At 54.3% G+C, this 16065-nt stretch overlaps 1 protein-coding gene across 1 annotated transcript; it reads left to right on the plus strand.

The window, feature by feature from the left end:
• The first annotated feature begins 3117 nt into the window (after positions 1 to 3117).
• On the plus strand, positions 3118 to 9000 carry LOC131092018 (Fc receptor-like protein 2). The gene is made up of 12 exons (XM_058038488.1): positions 3118 to 3168; positions 4618 to 4699; positions 5381 to 5401; positions 5490 to 5720; positions 5943 to 6197; positions 6298 to 6576; positions 7139 to 7408; positions 7497 to 7799; positions 7879 to 7965; positions 8507 to 8528; positions 8575 to 8635; positions 8962 to 9000. Exons 1-12 carry the CDS (start codon positions 3118 to 3120, stop codon positions 8998 to 9000), a joined length of 1701 nt encoding a protein of 566 aa, XP_057894471.1.
• Positions 9001 to 16065: the final 7065 nt, after the last annotated feature.

The raw sequence follows: 16065 nt of genomic DNA on the forward strand, positions 1-16065 counted from the left end.
GCACCCACCTCAGAGCTTTCTTGAGCCTCTCAGTGAGATGGGACCCTCCTGTCCCACAGATGATCTGGTGCTGCAGGTGTCAGCACAGGCACTGCTGGAGGGGGACACGGTGACACTGCGCTGCCGGAGCTGGTTTAACAACACGGTCACTGAGGTGCGATTTTACCAGGATGAGAAGGATCTGATGGCGCCCATCGATAGGACCGAGTTGTCCCTGTCCCGTCTGCAGCTGAACCACAGCGGCAGCTACAGCTGCAGGGGCTTGGTGAGGTCCTTTATGTCTTGGTCAGCAGCAGTGACAGTGACAGTGCATGGTGAGCACCCACAAGGCTGGAACTCCAATCTCCTCACATCCCAAAGCTACTTCCCCGTGCACTCACAGTCCTCACCTCCCCTCTCCTTCCCTGAGCTTTTCTCAGTGCCAGTGCTGGAGGGTCCCCCCAAGCCCACCGAGGGGTCCCCCCTGACTCTCAGCTGCCTCAGCACCCCCAGCCCCCTGAGGCCCTGAGCCCCCCTCCTGCACATGTTCTGCCAGGATGGGCAGGTGGTGGGGGGCCTGCAGGGGTCCCTGTAGCTGCTGGTGCTCAACATGCGGGTCTCCCACTCGGGGAATTACAGCTGCCAGGTGCACTCCGAGGGGGGGTTTTGTGGACGAGAGGCACCCAGCTCCACGTCACGGTGCGCAGTGAGTGTGGGGATAGGCACAGGGAGCCCCCACAGCCTCCTCGAATGCCCTGCCTGGGGACCTCCACATCCCCCTGAAACCTTTCTTTGGTCCCTCCACCCCTGCCCTGTGTCCCCTCACCCCTCTGTGGTGTGACCCCATCCCCGACATCCCCCACCACACCCATCCCCCTGTCCCTATCCCCCCACACTGGCTGCCAGCCCCTACCTGTGGCCTCAGCCCTGTCTGTGTCCCCACAGTGCCCGTGGCCAATGCCACCATCACCCCTGGCCCCCTGTCACACCAGGTGCACGCAGGTCACAACGTGACCCTGCGCTGCTCAGTGCAGGTGGGCTCAGCCCCTGTCACCTTCACCTGGCTGCACAACGGGCAGGAGGTGGCCCGGGGTCCCCTCCTGGAGCTCAGGGACATTGATGTGGGACATTCGGGCACCTACCAGTGCGTGGCCACAAACCAGCTGGGACAGGACGGGACGGGCACCGCGTGTTCCGGGCACTCAGCCCAGAGCTGGCCCTGGAGGTGACACCTGGCTCACCCTGGGTCACAGGTGGGTTCACACAGGGTCATCAGGGTGTTCAGGACGCCTGCAGTTCAGAGTGACCCCAATGTGTCCCCTCTATCCCCAGCAGTGGCTGTGAATGTCGGCAGGACCCTCCTGTTCCTGCTCCTGCTCCTGGCTGTCATCGGGGGCTGTCACTGGTGGCACCGCTGGAGTGGGTGACAATGGGGGAGGGGGGTCCTGGAGTGAGAGGGAGCCCCCAGAGTGGGGGCAGAGATCAGGAATCTGGTGGGAACCAGGGCTACTGTGGTGATTTGGGTGTCCCGTTGGTCGTTGGATCTGCCGAGGTCCCGGGAAGGTTCAGGGGTCCTGGGGTCCCCTCGGTCACCCCCTTCCCTTTCCCTTGCAGCTGCCAGGAAGCTCCAGGACAGGTGAGTGGGGGACTCGGGCTGGGACTCCCCTTTCCCCCTCCCCAGATACCACCCCGAGCCCTCCCCATCCTCCTCAGATCCCCCCAGAGGAGGGGGCTGTGCTCAACACCCACATCATGGGCCCTGAGTGGGCAGAGGGTGAGTACAGGGGGGGACAGGGACATGTCACACACGGGTGTCACCCCCACCCAGATGCCCACAACTGCTGTCACTCTCTGGGCCCCCACAGGTGTCCCCCAGCCCTACCCCACCTCAGGATCCAGAAGTGACCAACGCGGAGCTGTCGGGACCCCACGAGGGACAGCAGGACCCCCGTGACTACAATGACGTGCTGTGACACTGGGGGCACAGGGGGGCACTGGGTGCATGGATTCCCCTCAGGGGTCTCTTATTCCCCTTCAGAGGACCCCTTGGGCTCCTCCTTCCCTCTCCCAGTGTTGGTGGAGCACACAACATTTTTCCCTCTTACTGTACCCAAAATGATGCTTTTGATTAAACTGTGAGAAACAAGGTTCACTCTTTAAAATTTTTAATGTTTAATAACAAATAAAAGGGACATTAAACAGCATACTGGGTGCCTGCAACTGCCAGAGGCACATCGTTATCTACAACAATTCCTCTTCCATACCTTTTCATTGTATATATTTTGAAATATATAATTGGAAGAGTTATACATATTTAAACATTCTTTCCAGTTTATGCATTACAGGAATCCTTTTACATGGTTTGACCCTTGATTAATTTTCATAAAGTACGTGCCATACTGCAGATTAAATTTACATATTTTATGTCCTCACAAGGCCCCCCTGTTCTGTGGTTTGACAGTTCTTGATAACTGAACGGTCAGTGGCAAATTCCTCTTTGCATTCTTTCTTTTGATGTTTTTTCACTTGCTACTTTTCAATGTGTTCCTATCGTACAGATGAGAAACTCCGCCAGTACATTTAATCAACATTAGCTATTTCACAAAGTTATCTGAGTTATTCTCACCATTGTCACTTAGTTACGCAAAAAAAGGCTTTAGCTACTACTGCAACAGTTAATGTTGTAATACACAGCACATTGTCTCTATTTTGATATTTTGGGAGAGCCTAAACTATAATATTTTTATCACATTTAAATATATATTCTACACAGAGTTTAGAGTGAAAAGGCTGACAAACTGTAGTGTACCAAAAGCAGTTAAGAACTTATTACAAACTGTATTGTATCAAAATAATTTGCAAAAACCCAATATAATAGTGAAAACCAATGACTACATAGTCATACATAACAGGGAGAAGGAGTATTGAAGCATTTATTTGACTTATCCTTATCCTGCTCTGATTTTGTCAGCAATAAATTCAATTCGTATCTCTAATTCCGAGGCAGTTTTACCCATGACAAGATTTGATGAGTGATCTCTTCTGGTCCTTGTCTCAACCCAGGAACCCTTTGCTCAATTTTCTCTCCCCATCCAGGCGTGGAGGGCAGTGAGAGAGCGGCTGTGGTGGGTGCGGGGCATGCGGCCACTGTCCATGCACGGCAAGGCAGGGAGGAGGAGGAGGGTCCAGGTCAGGTTGTTCAGAAGATTGTTGTGGGATTTGCACACCAGTCTGGGACTCTCTCAGTCCCTTGGGGACAGGGACAAAATGATCAATTGCTACATTTCCAGACTGGTTCTCCCACAGCTGCCCCTGCAGGGGGTGTTTCCAGCCAGCCCTGCTCTGAAAACCATCAAAGGCCCTCACAGAGCCACTGCTTGGGCTCCCTTTGGGTTTTGTTCTTCTTGCAGGGCTGAGCAAACCACAGGCAGGCCTGTTTCTACCCACAGAATTCTCACCTCTGCAGCAGCTCTAAAGCTGCCAGAATCAAAGCCAAGGGGGCAGGAGGGACCCTCAGGTGCTGGCTGCCACCTGGGGTTGGCCAGAGCAGGGCTGGGCAATGGCCATCCCTGTGCAGTGGGGCTGGGCCATGGCTGGGCCCCATCCTTGCATTGACAGGGGTCCCCAGGATGTGCCACCCCTGGGACAGGATCCCCTCAGGACAGGAGCCCCTGGATGTGCTACCCTAGGACAGAACCCCCCACTTTCACATCTGAAATTGAGCACCAATAGCCTCTTCTTTCTTGGCAAGGAAAAGGAAAGTGAAAGTGTTGAGGAGGCACAGCCCAACGCCTCTATCACCCACAGCCTCCCCCCGCCATCCCTGCATCCCCCACACCCCATTTTATGACTCCCTTGGTCCCTCCAACGCCTTCTCTGCTCAGGTGCTCCCTGAGATTGCTGAGTCAGGAATGGGGGTGAGGGGACATGGTACAAAAATGAGGAAAATAAGCAACAAAGAGAAATAAAGAGAGGAAAAATTCAAGGGTGGGGGAGGGCACAGAGGTAGAGCTATCCAGGACCCCCACGTGTTTCTGCCCAGGGAACGAGCACCCCAGGTTGGCTTTGTTAGGCTGTTAAACAACCAAAATCTGAAGTACCCAGGGAAGGAGCTGAGATCCCTGCGTCCATTGCGCCACTGCCCATCCCTGAAACCCCCATTCCCCTGGCAACCCAACCATGGGACCCCCATGGCCTTGGTCTCTCCTCCCTGGGGACACCCATCCCAGGACTGCCATTGCCCAGCACCACCATTGCCTTGATCCCACCCCATGGGCTGCTTCTTCGCCCACAACCCTTATTCCCGAGGGTCCCCATTTTCCCCCAGCACCCCCAACCCTGGCACCCACATGCCATGACCCCAAATCCTTGGGGACCATGTTCTTACAGCACCCCATCCCTGAATCCCCCCAGGCATGGAGAACCCAATTCCCCTGGACCACCATTCTCCTGGACACCGATCTTGGTTCTCCACATCCCCTGAGCCCCCCACTCCTGGCAACACCATCCCCCACCATGTCCCCAGACTATGCAGCCTTGTCCCCAGCCTGTGCCCAGCTTGTGGCCACCCTGCCCCCACCAAGGGCCACCTACATGTGGGGACAGACGTGACCTCGCTTCCTTCCCCTTCATCCAAAGAGCCGCCAGCCAGGGGAGCGGTGGCCACAGCAGCGAGTGACAGCCAGTGCACATGGCTGGGGACACCGGGATGGCTGGGAAGGTGGCGCTGCTCCTGTGGGGTGAGTGCCCCGGGGCACGGGCCTGACACCCTGGGGATGGGGAGGGAAGGGGGCACAGGGGGGCTGTGGGGTCCCCTGAGGTCCCCAATGCCAGCAGAGCCAGTCCATGATACCCACAGTGGACCTTGGTAGGACTGGGGATGTAGAGTGGCTTTGGGTACAGGAAGAGGGGGCAGGAATTTGGGGATGGGGATGTGGGGACAGGAATGTGGGGACTGGCACCTTTGGGCTCAGGTAGCTCCGGAGATAGGGACAAGCAAACTGGGATGCAGGGACAAGAACCATGAGGATGTGGCCATGGGGATGGGATCACGGGGATGGGATCATGAGCTGGTGGGGGTGACCTGGGCCAGCATGGGCTGTGTCCGTGGTGTCCTCATGCCCGGGGTGTTCTCAGTGTCCCCATGTTCTGCCTCAGCCCGGGGTGGCCTCGGCGTCCCTCTTCCCAAAGTGTCTGTGCCACAGGGATGTGGTACACGGGTGGCTGTGACACAGACATGTCCCCCTGCCTTTCCAGACTTTTGGGGACCACCCACACACTTTCCCACAAGAGCATCTGTCCCCACGGGGACAGTTTGGGGACAGCCACCACACCCTGTACCCCATGTGCCTCTGTCCCCATGGTGACACCCCCACTGAGCCCTGTCCCTTCTCCCTTCCAGCCCAGACCCTTGGCGTCACTGGTGAGTCCTCAGGGGATGCCATGGCCCCAATCCACTGTGCCCAGCCCCACACTGGCCCTGGCAGGCTGGTGTCCCCTGTCACCCACAGGTGCCCAGACCACCCAGCTCCTGGTGGAGCCTCCCTGGAGGCCAGCGGTGCTTTGGGACCAGGTGACACTGACCTGCCAGGGCTCGGGGACTGCCGGTGCCACCACCTGGTACAAGGACCGGCAGCGTTGGTGGCAGAAGGGACAGGACCGCCTCACTGTCACCGAGAGTGGCACCTACACATGTGACAGACCCGGCACTGGGCGCAGCCTCCCCTTGACAGTCTTAGATGGTGAGGGGAAACCTTTAATGATCATGGGGGCCCCAGAGCGGTAAGGGTGGGCTCCATTCTGTGGATGGCCTCACACCACTTGCGTGGCAAGAGCCAGTCCCCTGCACACAGGGACATCCCAGTGCATACCAGAGCAGCCCAGTGCACCCGCATGTCCCCGGTGCTATGGGCACCCACCTCAGACCAGTCTCATCAGTGAGATGTGACCTTCCTGTCCCACAGACCAGCTGGTGCTGCAGGTGCCAGCGCTGGCACTGCTGGAGGGGGACACCTTGACACTGCGCTGCCGGTGCCGGCAGGAAAACCATCTCACCAGGGTGCGATTTTACCGGGAGGAGAAGGAAATCAGGGGGTCCCTCAGTGGGAACAAGCTGTCCCTTTCACCTCTGCAGCTGCACCACAGCGGCCGCTACCGATGTGAGGGCTTGGTGGGGTTCTGGCCGTCACGTTCAGCACCAGTGACAGTGACAGTGCATGGTGACCACGCCCATGGCTGGAACTTTAATATTTTGACACTCCCAAAGCCACTTCCCAGCGCTCTCAGAGTCACAGTCCTCCCCTCTCCTCTCCTTCCCAGAGCTCTTCTCGGTCCCAGTGCTGGAGGCTCCCCGCAAGCTCACCGTGGGATCCCCCCTGACTCTCAGCTGCCTCAGCACCCCCAGCCCCCTGCGGCCCCGAGCCCCCCTCCTGCACGTGTTCTATCAGGATGGGCAGGTGGTGGGGGGCCCACAGCGGTCCCCGCAGATGCTGGTGCCCGCTGTGGGGGTCTCCTACTCAGGGAATTATGGCTGTGAGGTGCGCTCCCAGGGGGGGTCCGTACAGAAGAGCAGCAACCGGCTCCGCGTCACGGTGTGCAGTGAGTGTGGGGATGGGCACGAGGAGCCCCCACAGATGCCTCGGGACCCCCACACTGCCTGGCATCTCTTAGCCCTCCCTCACGCCTGCTCTGGGGCACCCAACCTTTTCCAGATCCCTCCCTGCCCCCCCCATCCTTTCTCGGGTCTCTCCTCGGGACCCCTACCCTGTACATGGGTACCCTCATCCTTCCCTGGTGCATTTTCTGTGTCCTGCCATCGCTGCCCTGGGTTGCTCCTAAGCTCCCCCCATTCCTGGCTTGTGTTTCCCTCCATCCTTTGTTGGGTCCCCTCCCCCATCCCTGGGTCCCTCCACCCCTCTCTGAGGTCTCTGCACATTGCCCAAGTCTCACCATCCCCCCCCATGGTCCCCGTACCCTTCCTGGTGTTTCCCACCTCCCTCTCCAGGTGTTCCCTCCCTGACCCCCTTATCATCCCTCGGGGTTCCTTTCTAAGCCTCCCTCCCCCAATCTCTGTACCCCCTCTCCCTCACTGGAATTCCCCTGCCCCTCCTTGACTCCCCCAGGTTCCCTCACTGTCCCCTGGTGTCCCACTCTCCCGCAGGGGTCCCGCCCTCGGGGGTGTCCCTGTCAGCGCAGCCCCTTGGGGGACAGGTGGCACTCGGGGACAGCCTGGTGCTGAGCTGTGCAGTGGCCATATGGACAGGTCCCCTGTCCTTCTCCTGGTACCGGGAGGGCTCGGGGACACTGCTGGGCACCGGCCCCCACCTGGAGCTGCGCCACGTTGGGGACAATGACAGCGGCCAGTACCAGTGCCGGGTCAGTGACGGGAACAGCGTGGCTGAGAGTGACCCCCTGAATGTCACCATCCTGGGTGAGCAGGACCCTCGGGCTGGGGATGACCCCACCCACCGCACCCCATTCCAACTCACCAGGTACAAGCACCGCCTCTGTCCCGGCAGTGCCCGTGGCCAATTCCACCATCACCCTCAGTCCCCTGTCACACCAGGTGAGTGCAGGTGACAACGTGACCCTGCACTGCTCAGTGCAGGTGGGCTCAGCCCCTGTCACCTTCACCTGGCTGCACAACGGGCAGGAGGTGGCCCGGGGTCCCCTTCTGGAGCACAAGGACATCGATGTGGGACATTCAGGCACCTACCAGTGCGTGGCCACCAACCAGCTGGGACAGGACGGGCACCGCGTGTTCCGGGCACTCAGCATTGAACTGGCCCTGGAGGTGACACCTGGCTCACCCTGCCTCACAGGTGGGGTCTCAGGGGGTCACCAGGGTGTTCAGGACTCCTGCAGTTCAGAGTGACCCCAATGTGTCCCCTCTGTCCCCAGCAGTGGCTGTGAATGTCGGCAGGACCCTCCTGTTCCTGCTCCTGCTCCTGGCTGTCATCGGGGGCTGTCACTGGTGGCACCACCAGGGTGCGTGACAATGGGGGGGGTACAAGGTCCTACAGGAACTGGGGGGAAGCCCCACACACTGGGGGTCTGTTGGGGCATCACCCAAAGCCCCAGATATGGAGGAAGCTTAGCCCCCAAGTGACCTTTGCTTGGGGGTCTTTTGGAGGGTCCTGGGCTGTCCCATGAAGGGCCTTGAGGAATATTGGGGTGACACTGGGATCTCCTGGGGGCTTTTAGGGAGGTGTTGGAGAGTTGTGCAGGGATGTTAAGAGATCCTCAGGGGTCCTGGAGCAGTTTGGAAGCTTCTCTGCATTCCATTCTTGGGGTTCCTGGAGGCTTGAGGGGTACTCAGGGGTTCAGGGTTCCTGGGAAGGGGGCTGGAGTACATGGGTGCCTCAGGTGTTCTGGGGCTCCACAGGGGTGCTTTGTGGGGCAGGGGCCTGGCAGTCCAGTAGAAATCAGTGTCTGGTGGGGGCTCAGGGCTCCAGTGGACATTTAAAGGACCCAGGTGGAGTTGGGGCCCAGGGGACCCCATGATCACCCCATCCTCCTCTTCTTGCAGCTCTCAGGAAATCCCAGGACAGGTGAGTGGGGAGTTCCAGCCATGACTCTGCCTGACCCCCTCCCCAGACACCCCTCAGACCCCCCCTTATCCCCACAGGGCCTCCCAGAACCCCCTTATCCCTTGGAGGTGGGGGAGGGGCTGGACATGAGGGGGCAGGGGGTGACTATGGGGGATATGTGGGGACATGGACATGTCACCTATGGATGTCACCCTAAGCCAGGTGTCTCTTCCTGCCCCCCCCCAAGGACCCCCAGGTGACCCATGCAGAGCTGCCAGGACCACATGGGTGACTGCAGGACACCAGTGACATCCATGGGAACATCCTGCGACAATGGGGGACACTGGGAGTCCCCGTCCCATGGCTCCCATGGTGGCCCATCCTGCCTGGGGTGATGATCACGGGTCAGGGGGGGCTGCACAGGGCACCCAGTGCTCCCCTTTCCCCCTCCCAGTGCTCCCAGTACACCCATGGCTTGCCAGCCTCGTCCTAGTGCTAGGGGACACTGGACCCATTTCCTTTTTATTTAGTCCAAAATGCAGCTTTTTGGATAAATTGGCAGAGATGGTGTTTGTTCAGCTTTGTTGAGCTTTAGGAATGGGATTCTCCAGTTCTGTGTTGCCACTAAAACCCAGGGGCTGCTGCCCCTTTCCCTACCGCTCCCCATGGAGGCACAAAGATCCCTAAAGTCTGAGAGAAGAAAAATTTCCTGAATCAACAATGAAAGAACAAAACCAACAGGAACAGCAACAAGGTTCAGAGCCCAAATTGTCACACAAGGAACGATTTCCAGGCAAAACCACCAACAAAGAACAATCCCCGAACACTTCCCCCCCCCCATCACATTTCCTCCACCAGAGGAATCTGGCAGAGCCCTGGACCTTTCTTGCTCTGATGGCCAAAGTGGCCTTCAGGAGGCTCTGGATTCTCTTGTCCCCTGTCCCAAACCCCTCCTCTGCCATGTTCCCCACACGAGGACCTCAAAAAGGCACTGAGGAGGTTCCTGAGCCTCCCACTTTCCCAGGGCAGTCAAAATCAGGCCACGGCACAGGGCAGGGTGTCAGAGACAGGAAAAATTTGAAGTTGGAGACATTTTCGAACAGCTGTGTGTGGCAGGGGTCGGTCAGGCCTTGCTTGTGGTGAGACAGGGCACCATCTGTTATTGGAATATAAATCCCAATATTACCAGTTAGATTGTGCCTGGGCCAGTCTGACCCTCGCTGCTGGGCCAAAGGCAGCAACTGCAGTGTATCACCCCAGAGATACCTTGGCTTGCTGGTGGTTGCAGCTGGGCACTGAACGAGTCCAGGCTTGTTAGGAACCCCGTTTACCTCAGGAGAAATGGATTCAGGCAATGGTGAAGAGAAAAAGGAGAGGATTCTGCTGGAGGGTTTAATGTCCAGAGGTTTATTCCATGGTTACAGAGGCCTGAACGCGAGCAACTGCTCCAACAGAATCTTCGCTGCATGATCTGATTCACCTTTTAAGCTCAGGGACAGGGGGAGGGGAGGTACAGGTGAGCCACCAACCAGGTGAGAGGGGCAGGGTCTCAGGGGAAGATGACACCCAGTCAGGCCAATGACCTCTGGGCATAGGGGCATCCTTTGAACTTGACCAATCACACGACGCCTTGCTGGAATGCTAAGCCTGATTGACAGGACTCACTCAGCATGGGGGCAAGGGGGAAGGGAGAGAGGTATTGGCACACCTGGGAAAGTGACCTGGAATTCTAAAATGGGACATTACAGCACGCCACAACATCTCCCCCTAGTTTTGTTTAAAAAGAAGAGGACTGTGTTTGTGGTGCAGAATGATTGCTAAACCATGGTTGGCAAACCAGTTCTTCCTCTACAGGAGGGTGAGTGTTTTCCACTGAAGCTTCCAGGTCATCTATTGGAGCACTGAGGGCTTCCAAATGGTAGACCTCAGGAGGGGGAGATGAGCTTGAAATTAACTTGAGGACCATGCGTTTGATTAGTCCAAAAACAATGCTAACAACTACAGTAACTAAAATAAACAGCACTAAAAACACAGTTTTCAGAATAGATCCCAACCAGCCCGAGAGTCCCCAGCCTTTGAACAGTCCATTCAGCCCGTTGTCAGTTTCTCTGTTGATGTCCGGGAGCCTCTGTCAAGGTAGTCCATATGTGGTTTGGGCTGCGGCACTATGCAGGAGGTCACAGGTGGGATGATCACGAGTAGGACGAGAAGCAGGTTCGGTCTCACGGCGTCTCGAGGCTACACACGAACAGTGGGATCTAAACTGGTACAAAAACTTGAAACAAACATATATTATAAACTATTCCAGATAGGAGGCTTAAATGGAATTTCCTCCAGAGAACGCGTGCGGCGTTTTCTTCTCCAGGCAGCGTGAGCAACCTGGGGTGCTTCTGTGGATTTCTCTGAGACCTTGGGAACATAGGGCGTACCCATTTGGAAGGAACCCACCTTACACCAGAGGAGGTGGACACACAGGCGTATCCACGTCCTCAAGTAACCAATTTGTAAGTTCCCACCATTTTCCAAGTCTCAGGGTCCTTTACTAAAACCGGAGGTTTTTCTTTCATTAACCTATGATTGCTCCCCCCAAAGTGGTATAGGATGGGTGGGTTCAGGCTGTCAAAAGAACAATTCAGGAAATTGATTGTGAATAGCACCCTGGATAACCGGATGTGGGGAGGTTCTACCTTCAGAACCTGTTGTTGCTGGTCCAGGACACTTTTAATATCACAGTGAGTTCTTTCTCCAATGGCTTGACCTGTAGGGGAGTAGGGGATGCCAGTTTTGTGCTCTACTCCCCATTGCTGCAGGAAGCTCCCGAATTCCTTGGATTTATAAGCAGGCCCATTATCAGTTTTCAGCTCCTTGGGGATGCCCATGAAAGAAAAAGCCTGTAAGAGGTGCTTAATAGCATCGATAGATGATTCTCCTGTGTGGGCAGAAGCATAGACCGCTCCAGAAAAGGTATCTACACTAATATGAACATATTTCTGCCGTCCAAAAGACTGTATGTGTGTTACATCTGTTTGCCACAGTTCACAACTGTTCAGTCCCCTTGGGTTTGCTCCCGTACTCACTGTAGGGAGTGCATGTTGCTGGCAATTTGGGCATGTGGCCACAATCGCTTTGGCCTGTTCTCGAGTGATGTTACACTGACAAACCAGGCCAGGTGCATTTTGGTGGAAAAGCTGGTGGCTGATTTTTTCCTGTTCAAAAACATTTGGGAGAGTGGCCATCACTACAGGTGCAGCAAGAGCATCTGCCCTTCTGTTGCCTTCAGCGATAAACCCTGGCAAGTCAGTGTGTGACCTGACATGCATCACATAAAAAGGTTGCTCTCGGTGAGTGACTAACTTTACCAGTTTTGAGAGCAATTCGAAAAGTGCGATGTTAGACACATCTTGCAGTATTGCTTGATCTGCCCTGGATACTACTCCTGCCACATATGCAGAGTCTGTAATCAGATTAAATGGTTCTGAGAACCTTTCAAAGGCCCTAACAACTGCAGCCAATTCAGCAACCTGAGGTGAACCTTCCACCTCAGCAATGTCTGTCTCCCACTGCTGGGTTTGAGGATCCTTCCAAGTCATAACAGACTTGTGGGACCTCCCGGATGCATCTGTGAAGACAGTTAGAGCCCTTTTTAAAGGTCTCCTACTTAGAGCACTTCTCAATTTTAAGGTAAATTGAATATCTTGTTCGAACAATTTGTGAGCGGGCCGCACTACTGAAATTTGTCCTGAGTAGGAATCCAGAGCAAACTGCAACACTTCATTTTCTTGAAACAATTGTTCCAGTATTTTCATAGTAATTTGACCTGATTTTAACTCAACTGGAATGTGAATGCACTTAAAATCACATCCTGCTAACTCCCTGATCCGGGTCCTTGCTTTCCGGATCAGTTCTGCTACCAGCTCCTGAGGCTTCGTCAGTCTCTTGGACCTTTTGTGACTGAGGAAAACCCATTCTATGATCAAGAGAGGGTCCCTCTGGTCCCGGTCCTTTTTTGGTGTGTTCTTTGCCTTAGGTGTTTGTTTTTCCTCCCACTGGAAAATAATTCCATGGAGGTGTGGCAACTTACCTAGGATGATAAATTTGAATGGCAGGTCAGGCCAGCATCAGTTGGCCTGTCTTGTGGACATTGCAATCTGAACCTTTTCTAGAGCTTTCCGTGCCTCTGGGGTAATAGACCTAGGAGCACCTGGGTCCTCTCCCCCTTTCAATAAATTGAAAAGAGGGGCAAGGTCTTCGTTAGTCAGACCGAGCCATGGTCTTACCCAATTCAAAGACCCACACAACTTGTGGACATCCGCAAGGGTCTTGATCCTTGGATTGATTTCTAGTTTTTGAGGAATAATGGTCCTATTTCCAATTTCTAAGCCCAAATACTTCCAAGGTGGCATCTTTTGAATTTTCTTTTCCTGGAGCTCGAACCCTGCAACAATCAATGCATCGATCGTTAGGTCAAGCACATGTGTGAGTAAATCATCATTGGGGGCACACACAAGGATATCATCCATATAATGATAGATGATGGCCTTCTCTGCGGCTGCACGTACTGGGGAAAGCAGGGAAGAGACATACCACTGGCAGATAGCTGGAGATACCTTTAATCCCTGAGGAAGAATGGTCCAATGGTACCTTTTCATAGGTGATTCCATATTAATGGAAGGGACAGAGAATGCAAAACGCGGTGCATCGTCAGGGTGCAAGGGGATTTGGAAAAAACAATCTTTAATATCAATAGCAGCCAGTTTCCAATCTTGGGGAAGCATTGTTGGGGATGGCATACCAGGTTGGGGAGAACCCATATCTTCAATTACATTATTAATTTGTCGGAGGTTGCAGAGGAGTCGCCATCTCTTTTTGTCAGCTTTTTGGATGACAAACACTGGGGAGTTCCATGGGGACATGGTCTCCACAATGTGGCCCTTTTTTAGTTGCTCTTCCACTAGTTCTTCAAGCACCTTTATTTTTTGTTTACTGTGCAGCCACTGTTTTACATCAACTGGTTTGTCTGTTTTCCACTTCAGTTTTTGGGTGGGGCACTGTTGTTCAATGACTGCTGTACAAATATGCTGTGGAGAGTCTGGAATATCAATTGTGACACCCCACTGAGCCATTAAATCTCTCCCTAACAAAGGTTCCGAAAAATCTAACACAAATGGACGGATATTTGCCAATTGTCCGTTTGGTCCCTCAAATTGAATAATGCTTTTGGATTGTCTTGCCAATTGCAGACCTCCTACACCTCGAAGATGACCTGCAACATTTTGCAAAGGCCAATGTGCTGGCCAGTCTTGTACTGGCATCACTGTGCAGTCTGCACCTGTGTCTACAAGCATCTCAATGCGTTTAGACTCCCCACCCCCACTGACATTACACCATAATTTGGGTTTGTTTTTCCCAATAAGTGGGACCTGGGCGACTGTGGGCCCTTGTTTTTCGATATTTTCAGGTAAAGATGGCACAGGGATAGCTTGTGCAACAATTTGTCCCTTGGGAAGAAACAGGGGTGGGTGGAAACAATGCAGGCCGAGAACGAATTGCTCAGGATCTGATGTTGTCATTCCCGGAGCAATTCTGATCTCTTGTGGTGTGTGTTTGGTGTCCCCAATGACGATGTACTTACAACGAATCCGGTTCCAAGTACCTTTCTGTTCAGGATTAACAGAGACAAAATGCCAGTCAGTGTTCTCCAGGTGGAGTGACTCTGTCAGCTGCAACCTGTCAGGCTCATTGACAGAAGACGTGGTTAACACAGGATCATCTAAATCATACACAGTCTTTGAAGCACCTGCTTCACTTACACAAACATGAATATCATCACGCGCTTGATTTATTTTGCTACCCTTCTTCCCTTGGCCTGCTCTTTTTGTGTCTGCATGCCTGGCAGGCGGGCGCTCCCTTTTCAGTTTTTTTGTTGTTGTTGACCCCCAGGGAGGGCTTGTAGTTCTCCTCCCCTGCCATTTCTAAATTCATCAAATTCGCTTTTCAGGGGGCACTAGTTACTCCAGTGCCCTAGGTTGTTACAAAGCAGGCATGGTTTTGTGGGCTCAGCCATTGCTGGTCTCCGCTGCTGCCCAGGGTACTGTTGTGCTGAGGGTAAAGGCGCAGGGCTGGCAACGGCGACGCGCTGAGGTGGTCTTGGCAGCAGCCTTGGTCTGGTGTCTTCAGCCACACTCATCAGAGGCACTTTCCTGTTACAGACTAGAAGCCTATCTTTTAGTGTGGGGTGAGATTCTATAGGAAGGCTCAGGATTGCCGCTTGACACTGTTCATTTGCATTTGTAAATGCCATTTCCTCTAAAATTGCTTCCTTAGCATTCTCTTTTTTAACTTGTATTTCAATAGCTCTAGTTAACCTTTCTACAAATTTCAAAAAAGGCTCTGATGATAGCTGTTTAATTTTACTATAGGGCTCAAAAGGCCCCTCAGGTTGTAGGGAAAAGAACGCTTTTTCAGCTGCTTCTTTTACTTTCTCGAGTGTTTCTGCAGGAATTGCAGTAGCTTGGATCGAGGGAGAAGACCATTGGCCCTCACCACAGAGGTGCTCAATGGTGATAGGGTTACCACTGTTGTCTTTGGCTGTGTTTGGATCAGCATGCAAGCCTGGGAGAGCATCATTCAGCATTTGTTTCCATGCTATTTCCCATAATTTGAATTCCATGGAGGTCATGAGACAGGAAAAAAGCTGTTTTAAATCACGTGGAATCACCACAGTCCTACTCAGTTCAGAATTTAAAAGGCCACGGAAATATGGACTGTGTGGACCATATTCTTTATGAGACTTACAGATGTCTTTAATCAATTGTCGTCCAAAAGAACTCCAATTAGCAGTTGGAGCTGCTCCCCCATGAGCTGCAGGCTGAAAGGTAACAGGAGCCAGTGACAACATGGGACTATGCATTAGGTCTGCCGTTCCCTGCTCTGTATCCCTTGAATTGGAAGCATTGGGATCACAGATACAGGTTTGGGGAATGGCAGTGGGTGTGTCCCCATCGTGGGAACCCAGGGAGGGGGCGGTGACAGGGGGACGGCAAGGGGCGGGGAAACTGTGGGAACAGGGGGCGGGGTCAGGGGGCAAGCAGGGGGCAGGGACACCGTGGGAACAAGGGGCGGGGTCAAGGGGCAGGAAGGGGGCGGGGACATCTGGTGACATCATGTCAGCAGATGCCCCCTGGGAGGAGTAGAGGGGTGGAGCTGAGGGTATTGCAGGAAAGGGAGGGGGAGGGGGAAAGGTATCACGAGGAACAGGAGGAGAGGGGGATGGGGCTGGAGTTTCCGGATGCTTAAGAGGATTTGGGGAAGAAGAAGACCAGGTTTGGGAAGATGCCACGTGGCATCCACCATCTTGTGGACCCCCTAGGGACTGGGGGCCATTTTGGGCATCACTGCTCTCTGGAAAGCTGACACGTGCTCTGGGTTTCAGAGGATGGGACACAAGGGATTGGGGAAGGTTCTACGCAGCCTGGCCAGGGCCTTGTGGACAGGGCAACTCAGGAGTTTTAACAGACTCTGGGAGTCGACTTCCCAATGAGTGTGCTCTCTTTAAAAT

The sequence above is a fragment of the Melospiza georgiana genome, chromosome 20 (assembly GCF_028018845.1).
Source record: "Melospiza georgiana isolate bMelGeo1 chromosome 20, bMelGeo1.pri, whole genome shotgun sequence".
Classification (NCBI taxonomy): domain Eukaryota; kingdom Metazoa; phylum Chordata; class Aves; order Passeriformes; family Passerellidae; genus Melospiza; species Melospiza georgiana.

Excerpts from the sequence above, each read along its gene's own strand:
- LOC131092018 (XM_058038488.1), top strand. The coding sequence starts at position 3,118 with ATGCGGCCACTGTCCATGCACGGCAAGGCAGGGAGGAGGAGGAGGGTC. Across the intron at positions 7,966-8,506 it reads TCACTGGTGGCACCACCAGG|CTCTCAGGAAATCCCAGGAC; the intron begins GTGCGTGACAAT and ends CTCTTCTTGCAG. Across the intron at positions 8,529-8,574 it reads CTCAGGAAATCCCAGGACAG|ACACCCCTCAGACCCCCCCT; the intron begins GTGAGTGGGGAG and ends CCCCCTCCCCAG.